Source organism: Muntiacus reevesi, chromosome 1, assembly GCF_963930625.1.
Source record: "Muntiacus reevesi chromosome 1, mMunRee1.1, whole genome shotgun sequence".
In the NCBI taxonomy this organism is placed as follows: Eukaryota; Metazoa; Chordata; class Mammalia; order Artiodactyla; family Cervidae; genus Muntiacus; species Muntiacus reevesi.
The window spans coordinates 53,894,239-53,912,904 of record NC_089249.1 but is presented as its reverse complement, the minus strand read 5'-3'; the positions used below and the strand labels follow the sequence as shown (position 1 = coordinate 53,912,904).

The 18,666-nt window shown below is 47.1% G+C and overlaps 3 protein-coding genes across 5 annotated transcripts; 1 reads left to right on the top strand and 2 right to left on the bottom strand.

Moving 5' to 3' along the window:
• Positions 1-522: 522 nt before the first annotated feature.
• On the bottom strand, positions 523-1,062 carry LOC136174109 (c-Myc-binding protein). Its single transcript, XM_065943965.1, has one exon. The coding sequence runs from the start codon at positions 1,018-1,020 to the stop codon at positions 709-711; it is 312 nt and encodes a 103-aa protein (XP_065800037.1). The 5' UTR covers positions 1,021-1,062; the 3' UTR covers positions 523-708.
• An 897-nt stretch (positions 1,063-1,959) lies between these two features.
• On the top strand, positions 1,960-14,403 carry JOSD1 (Josephin domain containing 1). 3 transcript variants are annotated; one of them, XM_065943877.1, is made up of 5 exons: positions 1,960-2,365; positions 2,697-3,507; positions 10,119-10,247; positions 10,379-10,629; positions 11,512-14,403. In XM_065943877.1, exons 2-4 carry the CDS (start codon positions 3,323-3,325, stop codon positions 10,623-10,625), a joined length of 561 nt encoding a protein of 186 aa, XP_065799949.1. In that variant the 5' UTR covers positions 1,960-2,365; positions 2,697-3,322; the 3' UTR covers positions 10,626-10,629; positions 11,512-14,403. The 3 variants fall into 3 exon arrangements, with proteins under 3 accessions (XP_065799949.1, XP_065799947.1, XP_065799945.1); XM_065943875.1 differs by having other exon boundaries at positions 1,975-2,279; positions 10,379-10,573; positions 11,512-14,390; XM_065943873.1 differs by having other exon boundaries at positions 1,975-2,365; positions 10,379-10,573; positions 11,512-14,390.
• A 614-nt stretch (positions 14,404-15,017) lies between these two features.
• TOMM22 (translocase of outer mitochondrial membrane 22) lies at positions 15,018-17,044 on the bottom strand. Its single transcript, XM_065943890.1, has 4 exons — positions 16,891-17,044; positions 16,545-16,663; positions 15,983-16,100; positions 15,018-15,742 (listed from the first exon to the last, which is right to left on the bottom strand). Exons 1-4 carry the CDS (start codon positions 16,999-17,001, stop codon positions 15,668-15,670), a joined length of 423 nt encoding a protein of 140 aa, XP_065799962.1. The 5' UTR covers positions 17,002-17,044; the 3' UTR covers positions 15,018-15,667.
• Positions 17,045-18,666: the final 1,622 nt, after the last annotated feature.

Sequence of the window (18,666 nt, the reverse complement as noted above, 5' to 3'; positions counted from 1 at the left end):
CTGCTATTACAGGAAATTGAAAAACAACACAGAAAGGCCAATGTGCAGCTGGGACCCAGGGAAGCCCAGTAAAGCAAGGCAACGTTATCAGATAGGGCATGATTGCATAGAAGGAAAGGTGGTGTCCGAGTTCACACTGGCACACACAGTCATCTAAGGCAAAGTGGTGGCAAAGAGTCCTTCGTTCCACCGAATATAGACAAGAGCAGAAGATTCATGAGACAGACCCCTATGAAATAGCATCGTATATCACACAGATCTCTCCAGCTGCCTACAGAGAATATAAAACAACAGTGTCATCTTCATTTTAAAGAATGACTGTACCTGTGCTCATAATCCTGAGCTAAACCAAGGAATAGCTCTGTGCTAAACTTCCTTGGCTAAAATACAACCAGTACCATCATTCCTAGTCAGACTGATAGAATGTCTTTTAAGGTAATGAATCTGATGGCTGTGTTTATAGATTTTTTTTTTTTCTTTCAGGATTCACTTTTGATTCTCCTGCTTTTTTAAGACCCAAAGAAAGTTATACTGAGTTTTTATTGGTGATTCTAAGTATATGTGTTTATAACAGTTAACGTGTGATAGGTGAATTTAACATATTTAAAAGAGTGCTATAGCATCTGTTCAGAAAAGATTATATACTGTACAAACTATTCGAGTCATACAAAACCATTTTTTTCAGTGTCTTTTCAATTGAGATGAATCCTATTCAGCACGTTTCTCCTCCTGAGGTGGTTCATACTGAGCAAGCTTTGTTTTCAGTTTTTTATTTTCTTCTACAATAGCTTCATATTTCTCTTTCATTTCTGCCAATTCTAGGCGAAGCAGCTCTATTTCTGGATTTTCTGGGGTAGCAGCTCCTAAGTGATGCTTTAAAAAATCCAAAGCACTATTAGGTTTCTCTGGTTCTTCATATAAGGCTACCAATACCTTGGTCAGCGTGTCCAGCACCCCTGACTTCTCCAAGTACCTCCGGAACTGCTCGCGCTTCGAGTCGGCGGCTTTGTAATGGGCCATAGTGACAGCGGCAGCGGCGTAGCTGGCGCCGGAGACCGTGGCTGGCCAGGAGTAGAATCTTTAACTGAGCTACTACTAGCTAATCTGAGCTAATCTGCCTGATAAGACCCTTGCCTTCCTCTAAGGGAATGTGCCTTTCCAGCGATACAATCCACTTTATTCTATTAAAAACCTTCCATTTTGCACAACTTCTAGGAGCACCTTTCTATTTACTAGCTGGGGTGCTGCCAGATACGTGAGTTGTTTAATAACCCAATTAGATTTTCAAATTTACTCAGTTGAATTTTGTGTTAAAACAGTGAGTTCTGTTGAAGCAGGATTAAAGAAATAACTGAATCGCTATTTTTTAAATTGTTTTTCGAATTTTCTGAACAAAAATCCAAAAAGGGAAAAAAAAAAAAAAAAGCGGGGGCATAGATTTATGCGGGACTGAGTTCATCTTCTTGACACACACACTGCTCTCAAGATAGACCTAGAGAAAATTCAGAGGAAAACTCTATGGCCGCCACCACGGACCAGACGGGAACCTGAAGGCAAAAGGACGGTGGTCTGTGAGTAGCAAGCCGAAATTCGACACCAAGGAACTGAAATACGGCTCTATACCACTTCAAACTCGGCTCACGGCAAGGAACTTAGCACGAAGGAGCTCCCGGAAAGCGACGGCGGTCGGGCCCACTAACCAAGAAAATCTGCGCCCGACCGCGTCAATAAAGTGCTATGAAATCACCTGGTAAACGGCGTGCTAGATAAACATAAAACGGTCGGCGCAGGTAAGACTAGTCCGGGTTCGCGCAAGCACTCAGCCCCAAAATCCCGGTCAGAGAGAGCGGGTGGGAAGAGCCGCTAAATTAGAGCCGCGGGCAGGGTCGCCGCCTTAGAACCGAGCCGACGCCCAGGGGAGGGACGGGGAAGCGAAGGGCGGAACAGGCACCAGGGCGGGACTCGCCGGGTCGCCTGGCCAGCCCAGCCCCGGAAGGAACAGAGCGGAGGAACCCAGCAGTTAGCTCTACCTGCGGCGAGCTACTGCCGCCGCCGCCGCCGGGGCTACCGCGGCCGCCGAACTCCCAACCCCGCACCCGCAGGAGCCCCAAGGCAGCCCGCACCCCGTCAACGGTACCGCCGCCACGGCCTCAAAGCCGGCGCCGCTGACGCCAGGCTGACGTCAGATGTGACGCCGCGGCGGGGCGGGAGCGGGGAGACGGCGCAGGAGGGCGTTTCCGGAGCACGCGTCGGGCGGGGGCCGCCGACGTCGGGCTCAGGTGCGTGCGCTCGCCTGCCCGCCCGCCCGCTTGCCCCGAGCGCGGCCCAGGTGGCGGCCCGCAGCTCCAGGTGGCGTCCTGCAGCGGTGAGAGGGCGAGCGGCGGCAGGCTGTCCGGGCGGCGCGGGGACCGGGGTTAGGGGAGCGGCGGGAAGGCGGCTCGGTTATTGCACTCACGTGACGGGCGGGGAGATTGGGGTGGGGGCTGCGAGCTGGGTGGGCCCAGGCCCCCGAGTGCGAGGCGAACTGTCCGGCCCCACCCCTGACTGGCCTGCGCGTCGCCGCGAAGGACCTTCCCTGGGGCCGGGACTGGGGCTGGGGCCGGGGCCGGACCCGCTGCGCCGCTTCCCGGGGCAGCGCGGTCCTCCGCCGTGGCCCGCACGACCGCCGGAGCTGACAGGAGTTGTCTCCTCCGTAGGGCTGCGTCGAGAGGGTGAGAGTTCGCGCTTTCCGAAGGAGCTGCGTCCGCCTCGTCCCCTCGAGGTCCCGCCGCACCCGAGAGGATGGAGAGCCTCCCCCGAGGCCGCAGCAGGGCCCGCGAACCCACGCCGGTCGGCCCTCGTTAGCTGCTCGAAATTTGTGTTTTATCTGCCGCTTAGGCCTTGTCTCCCGAGCCAGTGGCTTCGTGGTTCCAAAGAAATGGAAGAAAAGGAGCGATGTGACCGATTCCATTCGGTCCTCCTGCCTTGAGGCCTGGTTCGCATTTGCAGAGAGAAAATACAGCAAGAAAATCGTTGGGTTTTTTTGGAGGGGGTGGAAGAAGGAAAACAAGGTCTTTGATTTTACATGGTTTTTTAAAACTTCTGCACTTTGACAGTGGCGGCGAAATACACTAATCCAAAAGTTGTCTTTCTGTTGAGAAGAGGGGGATTATTTTTCCTTTTGAGTCCAACCTTTTCTTCTCCCCGTGACAAAGCATAAATCATGGACACCAGAAAGTAAGGTGGACCTCAGAAATTCTCAAAAGACTGAGAAGCTTACATTCCTCCTCAGGAGGGAAGGGTGGGGTGTTTTTAGCCCTCTCTGGAACCTAAAAGGAAAAACATGAGTTGCGTGCCATGGAAAGGAGACAAGGTCAAATCTGAATCATTGGAGCTGCCCCAGGCAGCACCCCCACAAATCTACCATGAGAAACAGCGCAGGGAGCTCTGTGCTCTGCACGCCCTCAATAACGTCTTCCAGGACAGCAATGCCTTCACCCGGGAAACGCTACAAGAGATTTTCCAGAGGTAGGGACCTCCCCTTCTCGTTGGGGTCTTTATACGTATAGTTTTTGCTCTTTCTGAGTTTCTGTGCACGGGGCAACTTCTCTGCTGCATAAACCTCCAAACTAACACATCGTATTAGCTAGATGCTGTTAGCAGGTATAAGGGACACAGGAATGGGAAAGAGAATAATCAGGACCATTTACTGAGCACCTACAGAGGGCTAGGCTCAGTGCTAAGAGCCTCAGTGGTGGTATCTCAAGTGATCCCCTCTACAGTCCATTGGAATGTGTAGTTATTACCATTTTGTGGACAGGGCTCAGAGAAGTTGAGTAATTTGCCCAGGGTAACATAACAAGAAATGAAACCAAGCTTAAATCCAGGTTTGTTGCTGTGCTGTTGACCACTATGATATTAATGCCGCTCAAGTCCTGCCCTCAAGGAGTTTAAGAGTCTAGAAGGGGAACCAGATACGTACACACTCAGTCACCTGTCAACAGAGTTGAAATGTTGGGTTCCATAAGAAAGTTCATGCACAATACTCAGCTTCTCTGTGAAGCCATGTGCTGGCATTGGTGCTTTTCATATGGTGTTTTGTTTAGCTCTCTTAGTTGATTTACTGTCTCTATTTAACTGATAAGAAAGAGAAGGAAAGGTCAGGTAATTTGTCCAAGCAGCTTTGAAGTAGCAAAGCTATAATTTGAAGCTGATTCTAGGTCCCCTCCCCTTTTTACTTCATTCCAGATGGCCTTTCTTACCTACTTTGCAAAGTGCTACCCGACAGGCTGATAGAAGTTCAGCTTCTTTCTCTCGGCTTTGATGTTTTAAAATTTTTCTCTCAAAGAGTTTGAGAAATGGTTCTGCAGTGTCTGGATGAACACAGCAGCATGACTGCAGTCCATAGCAACTTTGGCAGTGAGCCTGTCTCACTACTCCGGCTTCTAAAGAGTTATCCTGCTCAGTTCTCAGTGTGGAGAGAGCTCAGGAATTCTTCAAGTGGTGCATATTAGCAGTTACAGAAGATCCTTCTCTGACTCCATTCAGAGATGAAATTATGGCCCCAGGAGGGCCTGAATTACAGTTGAGAGCAAGCTGTCTGGGGTGATGTTTGAAGCATAGGTATGGACCATTTACCCTGAAAGAACCCTAGGCCCTCTCTTAAAAGAATGTTAATCTTGGTGTGCTGAGGAAGTTATAATGAGGGTAATTATTTTCCAAGGTCAATAATAGCCACAGTAATGCCTTAGCACGGCAAATGTGTCCTTTGCATCATAGCCATTACCTGGCAAGTAGAAGGAACTCTCTTCAGGAAATAGGGCCCTGGGAGATGAAATAATTTGTCTCAGATTGCTGGAGGCCAGTCCTTTAGACTGCTTCCTTTTGGCCAGCCATTAATGCATCTTCTACTCCTGATTGAATATTTGCAAATTATTTCCTAGTCGAAGACTTGGGAGAAGGAAAAGACCCTGAGTGCTTGAATATGCTTAGTACTTTGAACTCTGACAACCTTCCAACCTTATCAGGAGTGATCCTAAGAAACCAGAATTCACCTTAAGCAATTTACCCAGTTTCACTCTTTAGTAAAAGTCAATTTCAAGAATCTGTGTGTCCATTCAGAAGTTTTTCACTTCGATAAATTTGGCCCAGGTCAACATGATGATAATCACTAACACAGATGAGTACTCACTCCATGCAGAGCACTGTTCTGAGTGCTTTCCTTGTGTTAACTTGCTCCTGACACCCATCTTATGAGGTAGATCCTATTGCTTCTCATTTTTCCAGATGAGGGAACAAACCTATTAATCGCAGGATTTGGACCCAAGCTTTGTGAATGGAGGACCTGCTTTCCTAACTGCCCTGCTCCTTCCTGGATATTGGGAAGGGATGTCAGAGCAATTGTCAGTAGCTCCTCACTCTTGTAGAAAGTTGGGCCTGGGTCTGAAGATGTGGACTGTGATTATAACCTGTCTGTAGATAATAGCAGGACTGTCTCAGCTGTGTTTTCCCCGATGGAAAGAATGCTAAATATTTGCTAAACTCACATAGAACCAAACTTCTGTTCCTGGCTTTTGAAGCTTTAGCAAGTTGTACTGCATTCTCGAGTTACCTATCAGCGTGATGTAAATGTCCATCTCAAAGTAATAGCAGATTAGCACATATAAGAATATTTGTACCCTACCACTCCAGAGGTGGCATTCTGTACAGAGTATTTACTGTGGGAAGATTCTGTGTGGATACACAGAAACAAAGAAGTGTGAAAGGGATCAGAGGGAAAAACAACAACAACAACAACAAAGGGAGAAGAGGTGAGGGAGAGAGGATGGAATTTTTTAAGCAAACATTACCAGTTGCCTGCAGTGTGCCAGGCACCACTCGGCACTGTAAAGAAAGCAAGCTGAACAAGACTTAGCCACAGAGAAGTAATACAGCTCAGAACTGTACACTGACCCAGCTTGAGAATAGATTTAAGTGAATTAGAACTTTGGATTTTAGAGCAGTTTAAAGGGAAAAAGATAATCTGTTTGGATCTTAACAGAAGAGTAATGTTGACAGTAATGTTAACTAGATAATTTTAAATTCCCAAATCTTAAATTCTGTGCTGTTTTGAAGATGTGGTTGATAAATGGTAGAAATGAGGAAAAGTTTTTAATTAATGCCATTTGTTGAGAGGAAGTTCATCCCTGCAGTTGAATTCTAGCCAGGTAGAAGAAATACAAAAGCAGGGTGGAGTTTCAGCGCAGTTGTGCGTATGAGATGACTCACGGTTGAAATGGGAATGAATAGGGATTTGGAAAGGACTAAGCTAATGACAGCAACACAGAAACAGGGGAGAGACAGCCAGATGTGACAGACTCAGTCCAGGATTTGAAGATAGTGGTCACGATTCTAATAGCAGAGAGGTTGTTGATTTGGAAAGGATGAACAACTGAAGTGGAGAAAAGATCAAACTGTAAGGGATTATAGATACTGGTGAACATCCTCTTCCACAAAGAAGCCCTCCTGCCCCCCATTAAAAAGTCACTGAGCACACATTTAAAGGAAGGAGCCACATTTAAAGGTATGGTGTTTGTCAATTGAGCTTTATGTATCTAAAAATTTAAAAACACATCAGGAGGTACTGAGCCATATTTTCTAAGGTCACACCTCTTCAGAACTGATAAAAAGGAAAAAATTGAGAGAAAAGAAATCTTGATGAAATGTCTCCATATCTCTTTTTCATTGAAACCTGAAACATCACCTTAGACAAACACAGTGGTAACCACAAGAGAGGACCAGAGGCTTAACTGAGGACACAGACATCAGTGGAAAACTAGAGTAGAACCCATCTTCTCACTTGTGGATGACTTCACGTCTCATGGCTCTTACCTCTGCCTTGGTGACAAAAATGAGAGGCTAGTGTATAGTGCAGAATCTCTGTGGAAATAATTAAGACAGTCTTTAACAGGAGTTTGCCAAGGAATCTCAAGAAGACATTCCACTGAGACAAAGTAGACTTCCCATGGGATTCAGTGGGAGCAGGTGTTGACGTATCCAGGAGACTGTTGAGTGTAGCTTTAGGTTTAGAGGTGGATTCCTAGCTCTGCTACTCACTAGCTGTATATGACTGTACAAGCCATGCTGACCTCTGTACCTCAGCTTCCTTGTTTACACTGTGGGGTTAATCTCAAGATTGTTGGAAGGATTACGTGATAAATCTCTTAACAGTAGCTAACACAGTGGGCACCTGACTATTAAAGTAAAAACAAGTACTGGTTTAATGGGCACAATGGATAGATCCCACTTCTTCAAAAAAATTTTTACCTGGTTTTTTTTTGGTTGCACCAGCCTGCGGCAGCTTAGTTTCCCAACCAGGGATTGAACCCATGGCCCTGCATAGGAAGCAGAGTCTGAACCACTGGACCACCAGGAAAGTCCCTGGATTCACTTATTCAAATGACCTCTCCTCTAGGATTGAGATGGAAACCACTCTTGGCCTTTTCTATATTGATTGGTTTGGCGCACACATGGTTATTCAGTTGCTAGTGCCCAGCTATTAGAGATATAGTCACGCCTTCACTTTGGGTATTTATTTATGTAGCCACTCCTCCATTGACTATTTCACTGGACAAGTGTGAAATAACCGAGTTCTTCAGTGGTCCTATAAGATAGGAATAGTTCCCACGTTTACCGGTAAGCTAACAGGTGTGGAGATTAAATCTCAAAATTGATACTGATGCTGCTTGGATGTGAACTCAAATATGTGTGGTCCTCTAGATTGTCCTCTTTTTTCCTACCACGTTGGAGTCAAGAAGGATTTCATGGAAGAGGTTGGGTGTTAGGTGGAACTTGAAGAAGCTTTAGGATTTAGCTTGGAACAAGGATAAAGAAGAGAGGCCACATGGCCATGGTACCTGAAGACACTAAGCCCAATGAAAGGGAAACAGCAGGTCCGGTGGGGCTGGGAGGGTTGGAGTTGGCCAGCGAGGCAACTGGTGCCATTGGCAGTTCTTATGTGAGTAATTGAGATGACGCTTTGGTGAATGATGTGGCAGGAACATACAGGCTGAGTAGGTGGAAGGAGTGTTCGGAAGCACGGAGGTCAATTTAGGAACCTGTTTCAAAATATCCAGGTGTGAGATGAGGGGCCTCCAGTTAGGGGGAGAGAGTAGGAATAGACTAGGCAAGGGTTTGAATCTGAGACAGAAGATGTAGGACAAGGGGAAGCCCTTGGAAACTCTAGTCCTCGAAGATGCACTTCAAAAAACTGTGCAGTCAAGGATGTTTGGGAACTGAAACCTTTTATTACCGCCCTCCCAACCCACCACCAACCTCTGTCTCCTGGAGACTCAAGGTAAATATTAGCATTTTAGGGGCGTCAAGGAATCCTGCAGGAAACCTGTTTACTTGATTCATTCAGCTACTGTGTTGAGCACCTTCTGTGATCCTTTGGGAACACACTGAGGGGACAGCACAGCACTGAGGTTCCAGCCGGGTGGGGGGAGTTAGGTGGTAACAGGTGGAGGACTCGGCAGTTTCTCTGCGGGAATCTTCATGCATCTACTGGCTGGAGAAGACTTCACTGAAGGGATTGAGAAGCTATTGAAAAGTTGGTGAAGGAAAGCAACTTGATATATCTTGAGATAGGCTTTCTTCCATAGGCTTTCTCTTTTAATCCAAGTGCCCAAGAATGCACTGAGAGCCTTTATATCCTATCAAGCTACATTTTAGACCCAAGCCAAGGGACTTGGCTGGCCTTTCCTCTTATTAGCCCACAGGCAAGTCAGAAAACATGTCCAATAGTAACCTGTAATTAAATTAGAGCAGGTGGACGTAAGAGGAAATGACTGGGAGAAAGTAAAGGTTGGCTGGTCAGAAAAGGTCTCTAGGGCAGTAACACTTGAGACCCACATAATGAGGAGCAGACCAAGTGGAGATGTAGGGGAAGAGCATTCCAGACATCAGAGACAGTGAGCAAGGGCAGAGGCCTGAAAGAGAGAAAGGGCTGTGTGTCCAGGTGATAGATAGAAGGTCTTTGCTGGGAGGTAGTGATGAGTCAGCAGAACCCTAAGGGTCTTACAGACCCGCCGATGTCATTTAGATTGTTTTTAAGTGCTTTGGGAGCCTTGGAGGGTTTAAGCAGTGGCAAGAATATTTTGGAAAAATACCAGTATGGTTGCTGTGTGTAGAGTCTAAGATCTCTTAAGTTTTTAGAGTTGACTGCAAGATCTGATTCTCTTCTGGAGATGGCAGTTAGCAACCTCCTAGATAGCTCCTCTCCACCTGTATTCCTGAGGAACTCACGAGGTGTGCTGCCCCTGCCTTTCCGCAGGTCCTGGCTTGCGCAGCCTGCGAAAGCAAATTAATAGGATCAGAAATGCCTCCAGAACTGACCTTATCGGACTATGGAGGAGTGGCTAAAGAGGCCTGACCCAAAGATGGCTTAAAGCCAGAGGGTGAACCAGACTGCAGTTGAGTTTTGTTTGTCTGGTGGCAAAAATATTTTTCAATTGGTGTATTTTCTTTCAAATTCCAGTATTTCACACACGTGTATATTTGGAATACCTTTAGGTGGTTCATACATTTCAGTTTAATGCTGTTTTTAATTGCGTTCCCTGTGGCCCCTGTTCATACATTGATGTTACCTGTGTGTAGGCCTTTGAGTATTTAATCATTAACAGTTACCAAGTATGCAGGCCTTAAATAGGAAGCATTTAAATTGTAAAAAACAAAACTAATGACAGATGTTATCCATGCAAATCAAAATATCAAATACTATTTTCTAATGTTAAAAAAAAAAGGCTGTAAAACAGGAAGATCAGCAAAGATTTCAGAAAAGGGAAGTCTGGGGATTTCATAAATGAGAGATTTCTTTCTTTATATCCATCGAATTCACTATAGACACACTTTCTAGATGGCAGGCAGATAGGCACCACCACTGCTGAATTACCGTTTTGCATCAATAGAAAGATAAATCCCTAGGACAGCAGGAGCCCATACTACAAAATACTTCAGTAAAAGCTGGTTGCATTGACTTGAGTGGACTCAACAGGCTTCCAGGGGCGGCGGTGTAAAGTGTCTTCTGTCCCTGCCAGTGTGGGGCCAGGAGGGCTTGGGCTGTCCAGCCAATCTCAGCTTCCCTCCTGTCACATTTGCAGGTTATCTCCAAACACCATGGTGACCCCCCACAAGAAGAGCATGCTGGGAAATGGGAACTACGATGTGAACGTCATTATGGCAGCACTTCAGACCAAAGGCTATGAAGCTGTTTGGTGGGACAAGCGCAGGTAATCGAACCAGGCTTGACTTGAAGGGATCTGGCACTCAGCTGGAAAGGAAGCCAGTGGTGGGGTTACAGCCGGGGAATCCTGGGGAGTCGGCTGACACCGTGGAGCCTGACTCTGTTTCTGTTCTGCAGGGATGTCGGCGCCATTGCTCTCACAAACGTTATGGGCTTCATCATGAACCTGCCCTCCAGCCTGTGCTGGGGTCCCCTGAAGCTGCCACTCAAAAGGCAGCACTGGATCTGTGTTCGAGAGGTGGGAGGTGCCTACTACAACCTCGACTCCAAACTGAAGATGCCCGAATGGATTGGAGGCGAGAGCGAGCTCAGGTACCTGTGTGGCTGCTGTAGTGGCAAGTTGAACTTACCTTTGGGCATTTGACAAGGCAAGTGAAAGTCCTAGCTCTGTGGATCCTTTCCCTGTTGTTACTTAGAGTCATAGCGTCTTAGATTTAAAAGACCTGAATCTTCCATGGCCTCTGAGGATGTTAAGTCCCCTGGTAGAGAAGTGCCATTACCTTGGATGCTGGCTTTCTGGTTTGGTGGGACTGCCCTTGTAACATTCTCCAGCTTAGACAATTGTGACAGTATAGCTGCCAGTTCAGAGAAAGAAGACAGACATTTGGGCCAGAGAGGGCTAAATTTTCTTAGGACCAAAGAAGAAACATTTTCTTTTTTTTTTTTTTTTAACAATTAGAAGTCCTTTTAGAGTACTTGGGGCTCTCTTCCTCACAGAACTGGCTACTGTTGGCAGTAATATATGAGGATGAGCAAAAATTCAGATTGGAAATTTAACTGGAAAGATTGAGAGGTAACCAAACGTGGACTGCTCCAAGAACAAGATGACTAGACTGTGTTGAGGACTGCCAAGGGTATAAATAACAAGGTTACTGCCTGGCAGTGAACATGTGGCCCCAAGACTGGCATTTGCAATTTTACTAGCATTTCTTTCTTTTTTTTTTTTTTATGCTTCAAAAGACACAAGTCTTAACTTTTCTTAAAAACAAAGTTATATACAAATCATGTTCCCTAGAAATGATAGCTGAATAAAAAAGGACAAGTGGCTCCTGGGTCATTGTTTCAGGTTAGAGAAAGTGAAAGTGAAGTCACTCAGTCGTATCCGACTCTTTGCAACCCCATGGACTGTAGCCTACCAGGCTCCTCTGTCCATGGGATTTTCCAGGCAAGAGTACTGGAGTGGGTTGCCATTTCCTTCTCCATTTACTAGCATTTCATTTTCTCTTTCATCTATCCGTTTTTTCCTGTAGGAAATTTTTAAAACATCATTTGCGAGGAAAGAACTGTGAACTCCTGCTGGTGGTACCAGAAGAGGTGGAGGCCCATCAGAGTTGGAGGGCTGATGTGTGATGCAGTCCCGCCCAGCCTCCCCTCACCTCAGCCCCCTGAAATCCTCCGTGATGTGCTGTGGCCTCTACCGTGGGTCTGCCCTTGCCACTTCCCCAAACATCTCATCGGGTCTTTTTTCCCCTCCAATTTGACAGTGCAATAGGACAGACATGTGGACTGTTACAAGAACCAACCAGCGTTACTCTCCCCTGGAAAAGGAAAGTAGGAGCTCTTTGTGCTTAGGGCGAGCTGTGGAGACCTTGGTTTTATGTAAAAGAGAAAGAAAGGTGGGTCTTAGCTTCCTTTCCCCATTTCTATGAGGACGTGACAGAGGCTCTGCTGGAGTTCACTGCTGCTCTGTCTGACTCACCGGGAGACGCTGCCTCCCCTTCCCCTTTCCTGGCAACCAGTGAGTCTGAACGCGAAGTCCAAAGCCCACGGGACTGGTTGGAAGGCCTCAGAGCAGAAAGGCCTCTCAGGAAACCATCTCCTAACTGCAGCAGCTGTACAGCATGCTGTCTCAACCCTCTATGCCACCCTGACCCCATTTTTAAGAGTGGTTTATGGCCATCCTTGAAGTTTTATAATGAGAAGTTCTCTAATATTTCATGCCGGGTGGTTGAATCCTGCAGTATTCTAACATGACAGGGTGAGCTAGATACCTGAGGATGTGGCCAAACCCAGGCTAGGGACAGGCACGGACAGCCTGTCTGCCTCACTCCAGCATTGTCCCTGCCACTTCACTGCACTGGTTTAGGAGGTTTGGGGACACAAGACAGGCCAAAGGGCAGTTTTCCCAGCTGACCCACCCCGGTAAAATCAGAAAAAAGTAAGACTGCCTTCACCATCAAATTCTACTAGTTTGAGGCAGCGTTGGGCAAGGGAAGTATTGTGAAGCTAGGCCCTCAGAGATTTGGAGCAGCTCAAATTAGAAGCCCTAGGCTTGGAGTCATTCTGGTGACCAGAAGCAGAGCCCTCACATTGGGTAGATACGTGCATCCTGCTTAGGACCTGGGTTTGTCATCTCTGGAGCTTCTTTTACCGATAACTGAGAACTGACCCACCCCTACCTCTTTAAATAGCTGTAGGCCACTTTTCTCCTGGTAACTTTGGAAAACAAGAGGAGGAGAAATAAGTGTTAGACTACACCACCTGTCACCAAAGGGGCCATGGTTGTCTCAAGGCAAGGGGGCAGGCAGGGGTGGCCTGTCCAGCCCTTCACAGATCAATGGTCTTGGCAGGTCTGCGAGCTGCCCCACTGGCCAGGCTCCTCTCCAGCAGCAGAGCCAGCCTGGGGCTTGCATGTCCAGCCTGAGCAAGCTTAACGGGATGAAGCTGAGGCTTTCTCCCCACTGTGACTGGAGTGCATGTTTACACCAGCACTTTTTCTGCACATGTATCTTCAATCCCACAAGGCCATTTTTTTAACGCTGAGTAACAGAGGCCACCAAGCAGCTACTGCGTTTCACCCTCTCAGCAAGTGGCCGCAGTCTCTTCTGCACCATTTTCTACACCAGACCTGCTTGGCACCACAGGGAGCTCGTCACCCCTGCACAATGACATTCCAACCACCACCAGCCAGAAGTTACAGCCAACCTTGCTGACTGTCACAAGCAGGACCTTGGGTCCATTGGCACTGTCAGTGATGTAAGCCATTTCCTGGGAGGAGGAGAAAACTCCTCGCCACCAGTCTGCTTGGGTCTGTGCAGATGGCACTTCAAAGGAGTCCTCACGCACTTGGAGTCCATAAGCCAATGGGATATGCAAAGACGCTTAACCATTTCAGGGCTGGTTCCTCTGTTCATATCCAATTCTGGTGCTTAGGAACAGGGACCTATGCTGATGCCCGAGGGCAGAAAGCCCCACTTCCTTTAAGGAAGTGGGCAGGCCTGACCCTGACACCCAGTCAGGGGCAACCCTAGGCTTTTTGTTTTTCTCTTGCTTTTCCTTTTTGTTGGCCTTGTGCTGGGTTTGTTTACAAAAGATGTATTTTGTTTAACCAAATATTAAAAATGGAAACTCCGTACATAAATTTCATCTGTCTGAATTCTGTAACCATGTACAGTTTAAAAAGTGAACTTTAGTTTTAGAAGGCATTCACAACTGCTCTAAGTCATCTTTTAGAGGCATACTGTGTTTTGGTCAAACCTCTCACTTCAAAAATCCAGATGAGTCACCAAGTACGACTTGACTCAGAAGTCTAAGACATTTCTCAATTTAACTTCTAAAAACTAGGCTCCACAACATGAAGAACCCTAACCTTCATCTAAGTACAAGTTTTCGTTACTGACAAGTGATATATTTTTCCCTGATTAACAAGTAGATCAGTATTTCAGGAGGGCCTGGGAGGCCCCAACATCAAGTACATTGCAGGATTCTGAGTAGGGCTGTCTAGATTTGAATTCAGATCAGGCATTTTCTGTTCAGCCTGGAGCAGACCATTTAACCTTTCTAGGACTGTCTTCTGTAAAATGAGACTACCACCTCCTCATGTGTACAATATGGTTCCAGCAACCCACACGAAAGGCTTAGTATTGTTACTAGCACAATGCCAATAAAAATGTATGTTAAGTGGAGAAACTACAGAGTTCAAAGATAGGGCTACAGCTGGATTCACAATCAAGAGCTCATCAGCAATTACAGTTGATCCTCAAACAGCACAGGTTTGAACTATAAGGGTCTGCTCTATACATGAAATTTTTTCAATGAATACGCCAGTACCAGGACCTGGACTGAAGACACACAGAGGGCCACTGATAAAAGAAATGCACAGACTTGATTGCATGATGGGTTAGTCCCCCCAACCCTTTATTTTTCAAGGGTCAACTGTATTTTTAAAAAAAACAAACCCAAGATGTTCTACTTGCAACCTTCCTACTCCCAGATTAGAAATCAATACTGTTCTTTACAAGTCCTTTGGGGGCAGGGCGGGGGTTGGGATTTGCTGTATGGCCATGTGGAATCTTAGTTCCCTGACCAGTGATCAAACCTGTACCTCCTGCAGTGGAAGTGCAGAGTCTTAACTACTGAACCACTAGAGAATCTGCCTCTCAATGCAGTTTTTGATCCTTGGGTCAGGAAGATCTTGGCAACCCCCTCCAGAATTCTTGCCCGGGAAATCCCATGGACAGAGGAGCCTGGCAGGCTACAGTGCATGGGGTCCCAAAGAGTCAGACACTACTTAATGACTGAAACAACGTCACTGTAGACTGTGCAAGTACATAAACCCAATCCTCTGTTGGCGGACCTGAAAGTGACTGCTGGAACTCGGAGAGGTTCTTGGACAAAGAGGGATTTTTCACCTCTTTGGCCTTAAGGGGTCAATCGGTATTAAATGGTGCTGCTGGCTTAGGTGAGAGAAGACGTCTTTGCCCTTCTAAAATGGTCTAAGTCATTTCCAGGTATGTATCACAAGCACTTGGAAGACTTTTTGGTTGGAATCTTTTTTTTTAATATTTAAATACAAAAAGTGAGCATTGACTTTTTTTTTTCCTTTTTAGACACATATACACACAAGGCTAACAGCCGAAATATTGGAGGAAATGAGCTCCTGCTCTGTCCTCCAGTCCCCATCTTGTGGCTGAAGCTGCCAGCCCTCCCTCCATCCTTTCCAACGTACACAGAAATTCACAGTGGCTGCTTTGCAGCAGAGCTGTAATTAATGCATTTTGTATTTTATCTCGTGTGCATACCCTTCCCCAGCAACTCCATTCTATTTTTAATGGTCAGGGGCACGTCCTTCTCCACAGCATCAGTTCCCACCCCAGCAATGGAATAGTGAGATCTTCCACCAGGAGTAATTTAGTGAGGGGGGTGGGGTGGCCAGAGCTGGAGTAACCGTCTGCGTTGCTGCACTCTGGTATCAGCATGAGGAGAGAAGAAATAGGACAGTGGAGGGCACAGCTGCAAGTGAGGAGTCTCTCCATGAGCCAATGTGGGGAGAATTCCCGCCACCAGGTTTATAGAGCAATGTGCCAAAGTTTAAAAAAAAAAAAAAAATCCAATAATCAGCAGTTCAAACACTATTGAATTTTCAAACTTCTTCCACCAAGACAGGTCAAATATAGCAGTAGCAATCTAGATTTTTCCGGGAAGTGAAGGTAGAGCCCCGGGCATTCCTCCTGACAGCCCTGTATTAGGCCCTAGAAGTATCTGGAAAAGAAAAGGACGGATGTAAGGCATTGTACAGACCCAAGGGTCTCATTTTCATCATACCTGTCTGGGCAGACAAAGTCTATGAAAACAATGTTGGCGAAAACAATGCTCAGGTAGCTAAAGGGTTTGGGCCAGATCCCAATCCTGCATGGCACATTAACTGCCCTACCTAGGCGCTGGAGGAATAAACAAACTTGTGTCGCCACTGCTGGCAAAACGCCCAGGGTCTGGGCTCACCTGCCGTTGCTGCAGCTGCTGCTGTTGCTCCATCTGCAACTTCTCAGTTTCAAAGACGACCGGGAGAACCAGGATCATGAAGGAAGTGGTTCCAATCCACAAGGCTGCCCTGGAAAACCTGCACAAGGAGCATGAGCATGACGGCGAGACAAAAAGAGACAGCTTCCCCAAGAACGAACTAGTAACCAAACCTTTCACCTTGCACACACCGATGTTCCTGATAAACGTGTTCTACCCAACCCTGCACCGCACTCCTGCCAGAAACAGGAGGAGCAGTTCTGGGGGGCTGTGTATTTAATAAGAGTCTGAACTGAGTTCTCACAATGCTGCTTTTATTACACATTATCTCACATAATCTGATCCTCACAATGACCCCCACCCGATAACAATCCTCACTTCACAGAGGAGAAAATCGAGACCAAGAAAGGTTAGGGTGGCACCAATCCAAGGTCAGTGATCCAGGTGGCTTCCAATCCAGGTCTGCTTCTTCCAAAGCCCGTGTTCATTCAGGGCACCTCGGTCACGCCAGGCACATCCCAATATCTTGTCCCTTGTCCCTTACCTGTACATTTTTTGAGCCACGAAGAGGGAAAGATCAAAAGTGGCTCCAGCCGCGGACCGGACCCTCTCCGGGAACATCTCCGTCAGACCCCAGAGTCTCTCCGATAGGGTTTCATCTAGCTGTGATGGAGGAGGCGTGGATATGGGCCAAAGCTGCGGCAACCACCCCCCGACGCCGGGACACCCCGGCCCCAGCAGGGCATCACCCCGCTTCCCGGAGACGCCTCCGCTGGGACCTCTCCAGGCTCCGCGACGCGCCTTCATCCAGATTCCGCACCACGCGGACCCCACACCCCCACTTCCTGCCCACACTTTCCAGCCCCTCCCTGCCCTGCGGCTCTCAGTACCTCCTCGTCGTCGTCTTCCTCCAGCTCTTCCTCAGGCTTCTCGGCATCGCCTTTCGGAAGCAATTCGTCCGGGGACAGGGGCGCCCCAGGGCCGGCGGCGGCGGCAGCCATGACTGTGGGGGACACCGGAAGCGGAAAAGAAGAGGCGAGTGCAGCGACGGCGGCGGATAGAGCCGCTCTTCCGGGAGCCGGGTCTTGGCGGACTGGGGAAGAGCGCCGCCCTCTGGCGGATCGACTTCACCGGCCTTCAAAAAGGCAGAAGGGAACGTGACACACCTGGAAAATTTGTTAGGGCAGAGAGTCTGGTGTGCCCGCGGTAATTCTGTTCGGTGGACTTAGGGTAAGCCTGGAAATCTGCATTTTATTAATAACAAGCCTCCCAGATATCACACTTAAGCCAACACTAATCCAATTTCATTTAAAATTAGAGAGCTGGAGATTTATTGGTCTTCTGGGGAAACATGAAGTTAACAGTCTCAATGTATTAACATAAAGGCGAGTTAACACTCAAGTACCAGACATCGTTTGTGTGTGCGAAGGCGGGTGTGTGTGGGTGCTCATTTAATCCTCACATCAACCCACTGAGGTGCTATTACCCCCATTTTATTTATTTTTATCACCCCCATTTTAGAAATGAGATTGAGGCACAGCACAGGGTTCAGGGTTGCTGCAAGTATTCCTGAAGGATAGATTTTTAGAAGTGGGTTTCCTGGACAAAAAGTTGTTCAGTCACTCAGTCGTGTCTGACTCTGCGACCCCATGGACTGCAGCACTCCAGGTGTCCCTGTCCATCACCACTTTCTGGAGCTTGCTCAAACTCATGTCCATCGAGTTGGTGATGCTCTCATCTCATCCTCTGTCATCTCCTTACCATCTCATCCTCTGTCGTCCCCTCTCCTCCCACCTTGAATCTTTCCCAGCATTAGGGTCTTTTCCAGTGAGTCAATTCTTCGCATCAGGTGGCCGAAGTATTGGAGCTTTAGCTTCAGTCCTTCCAATGAATATCCAGAGTTGATTTCTTTTAGGATGGACTGGTTGGATCTCCTTCGAGTCCAAGGGACTCTCAAGAGTTTTCTCCAACACCACAGTTCAAAAGCATCAATTCTTCGGAGCTCAGCCTTTTTTATCATCCAGCTCTCACATCCATACATGTCTACTGGAAAAAACAAAAAAACTAAGATCATGGCATCTGGCCAAAAAGTGTGAACATTTAAAATTTTGCTAGGTATCAGGTCATTGCCCTCAGAATTAGAGTATCATATACTGTCACAATAGTAAATGGAAGTGTCCTTTTCTCCACGTTCTCCAAATTTTAATTTTTTGTCTATACAATGGATGAAAATGCTTATTTTTATAATGTGCCCAACAAGTTACTAACATGAGGGTAATTTGATATACCTCTTTAGCCAACTGACTGTGGAACCATAGACTCTCAGGACTGGACAGTCCCAATCCTTATCTGATACTTGACTTTGTCTTGTTCTTTCATATTGGGGTGGGGGGGGAGGGACGGGGACTCAAGAGATATACCTAACCTTTGAGTTATGCAGGAGTCAAGGTCCCTACGAAGGAGAAGGATTGTAACCTCAGGCTGAACACAAGATTCCCGGAGAATCGCCCTGTTAACTCACCGCCAACCAATCAGGAGAAGGTCTGCACACGGTGGAAGATAAGGAAGACTCTGACCCCCTGCCCAAATGATTCTCCCTTTAAAGACTCTTATACTCAGCAGAATTTCAGAGTTGGCTTTTGGACATGAGCCTGGCTTCTCCCCAA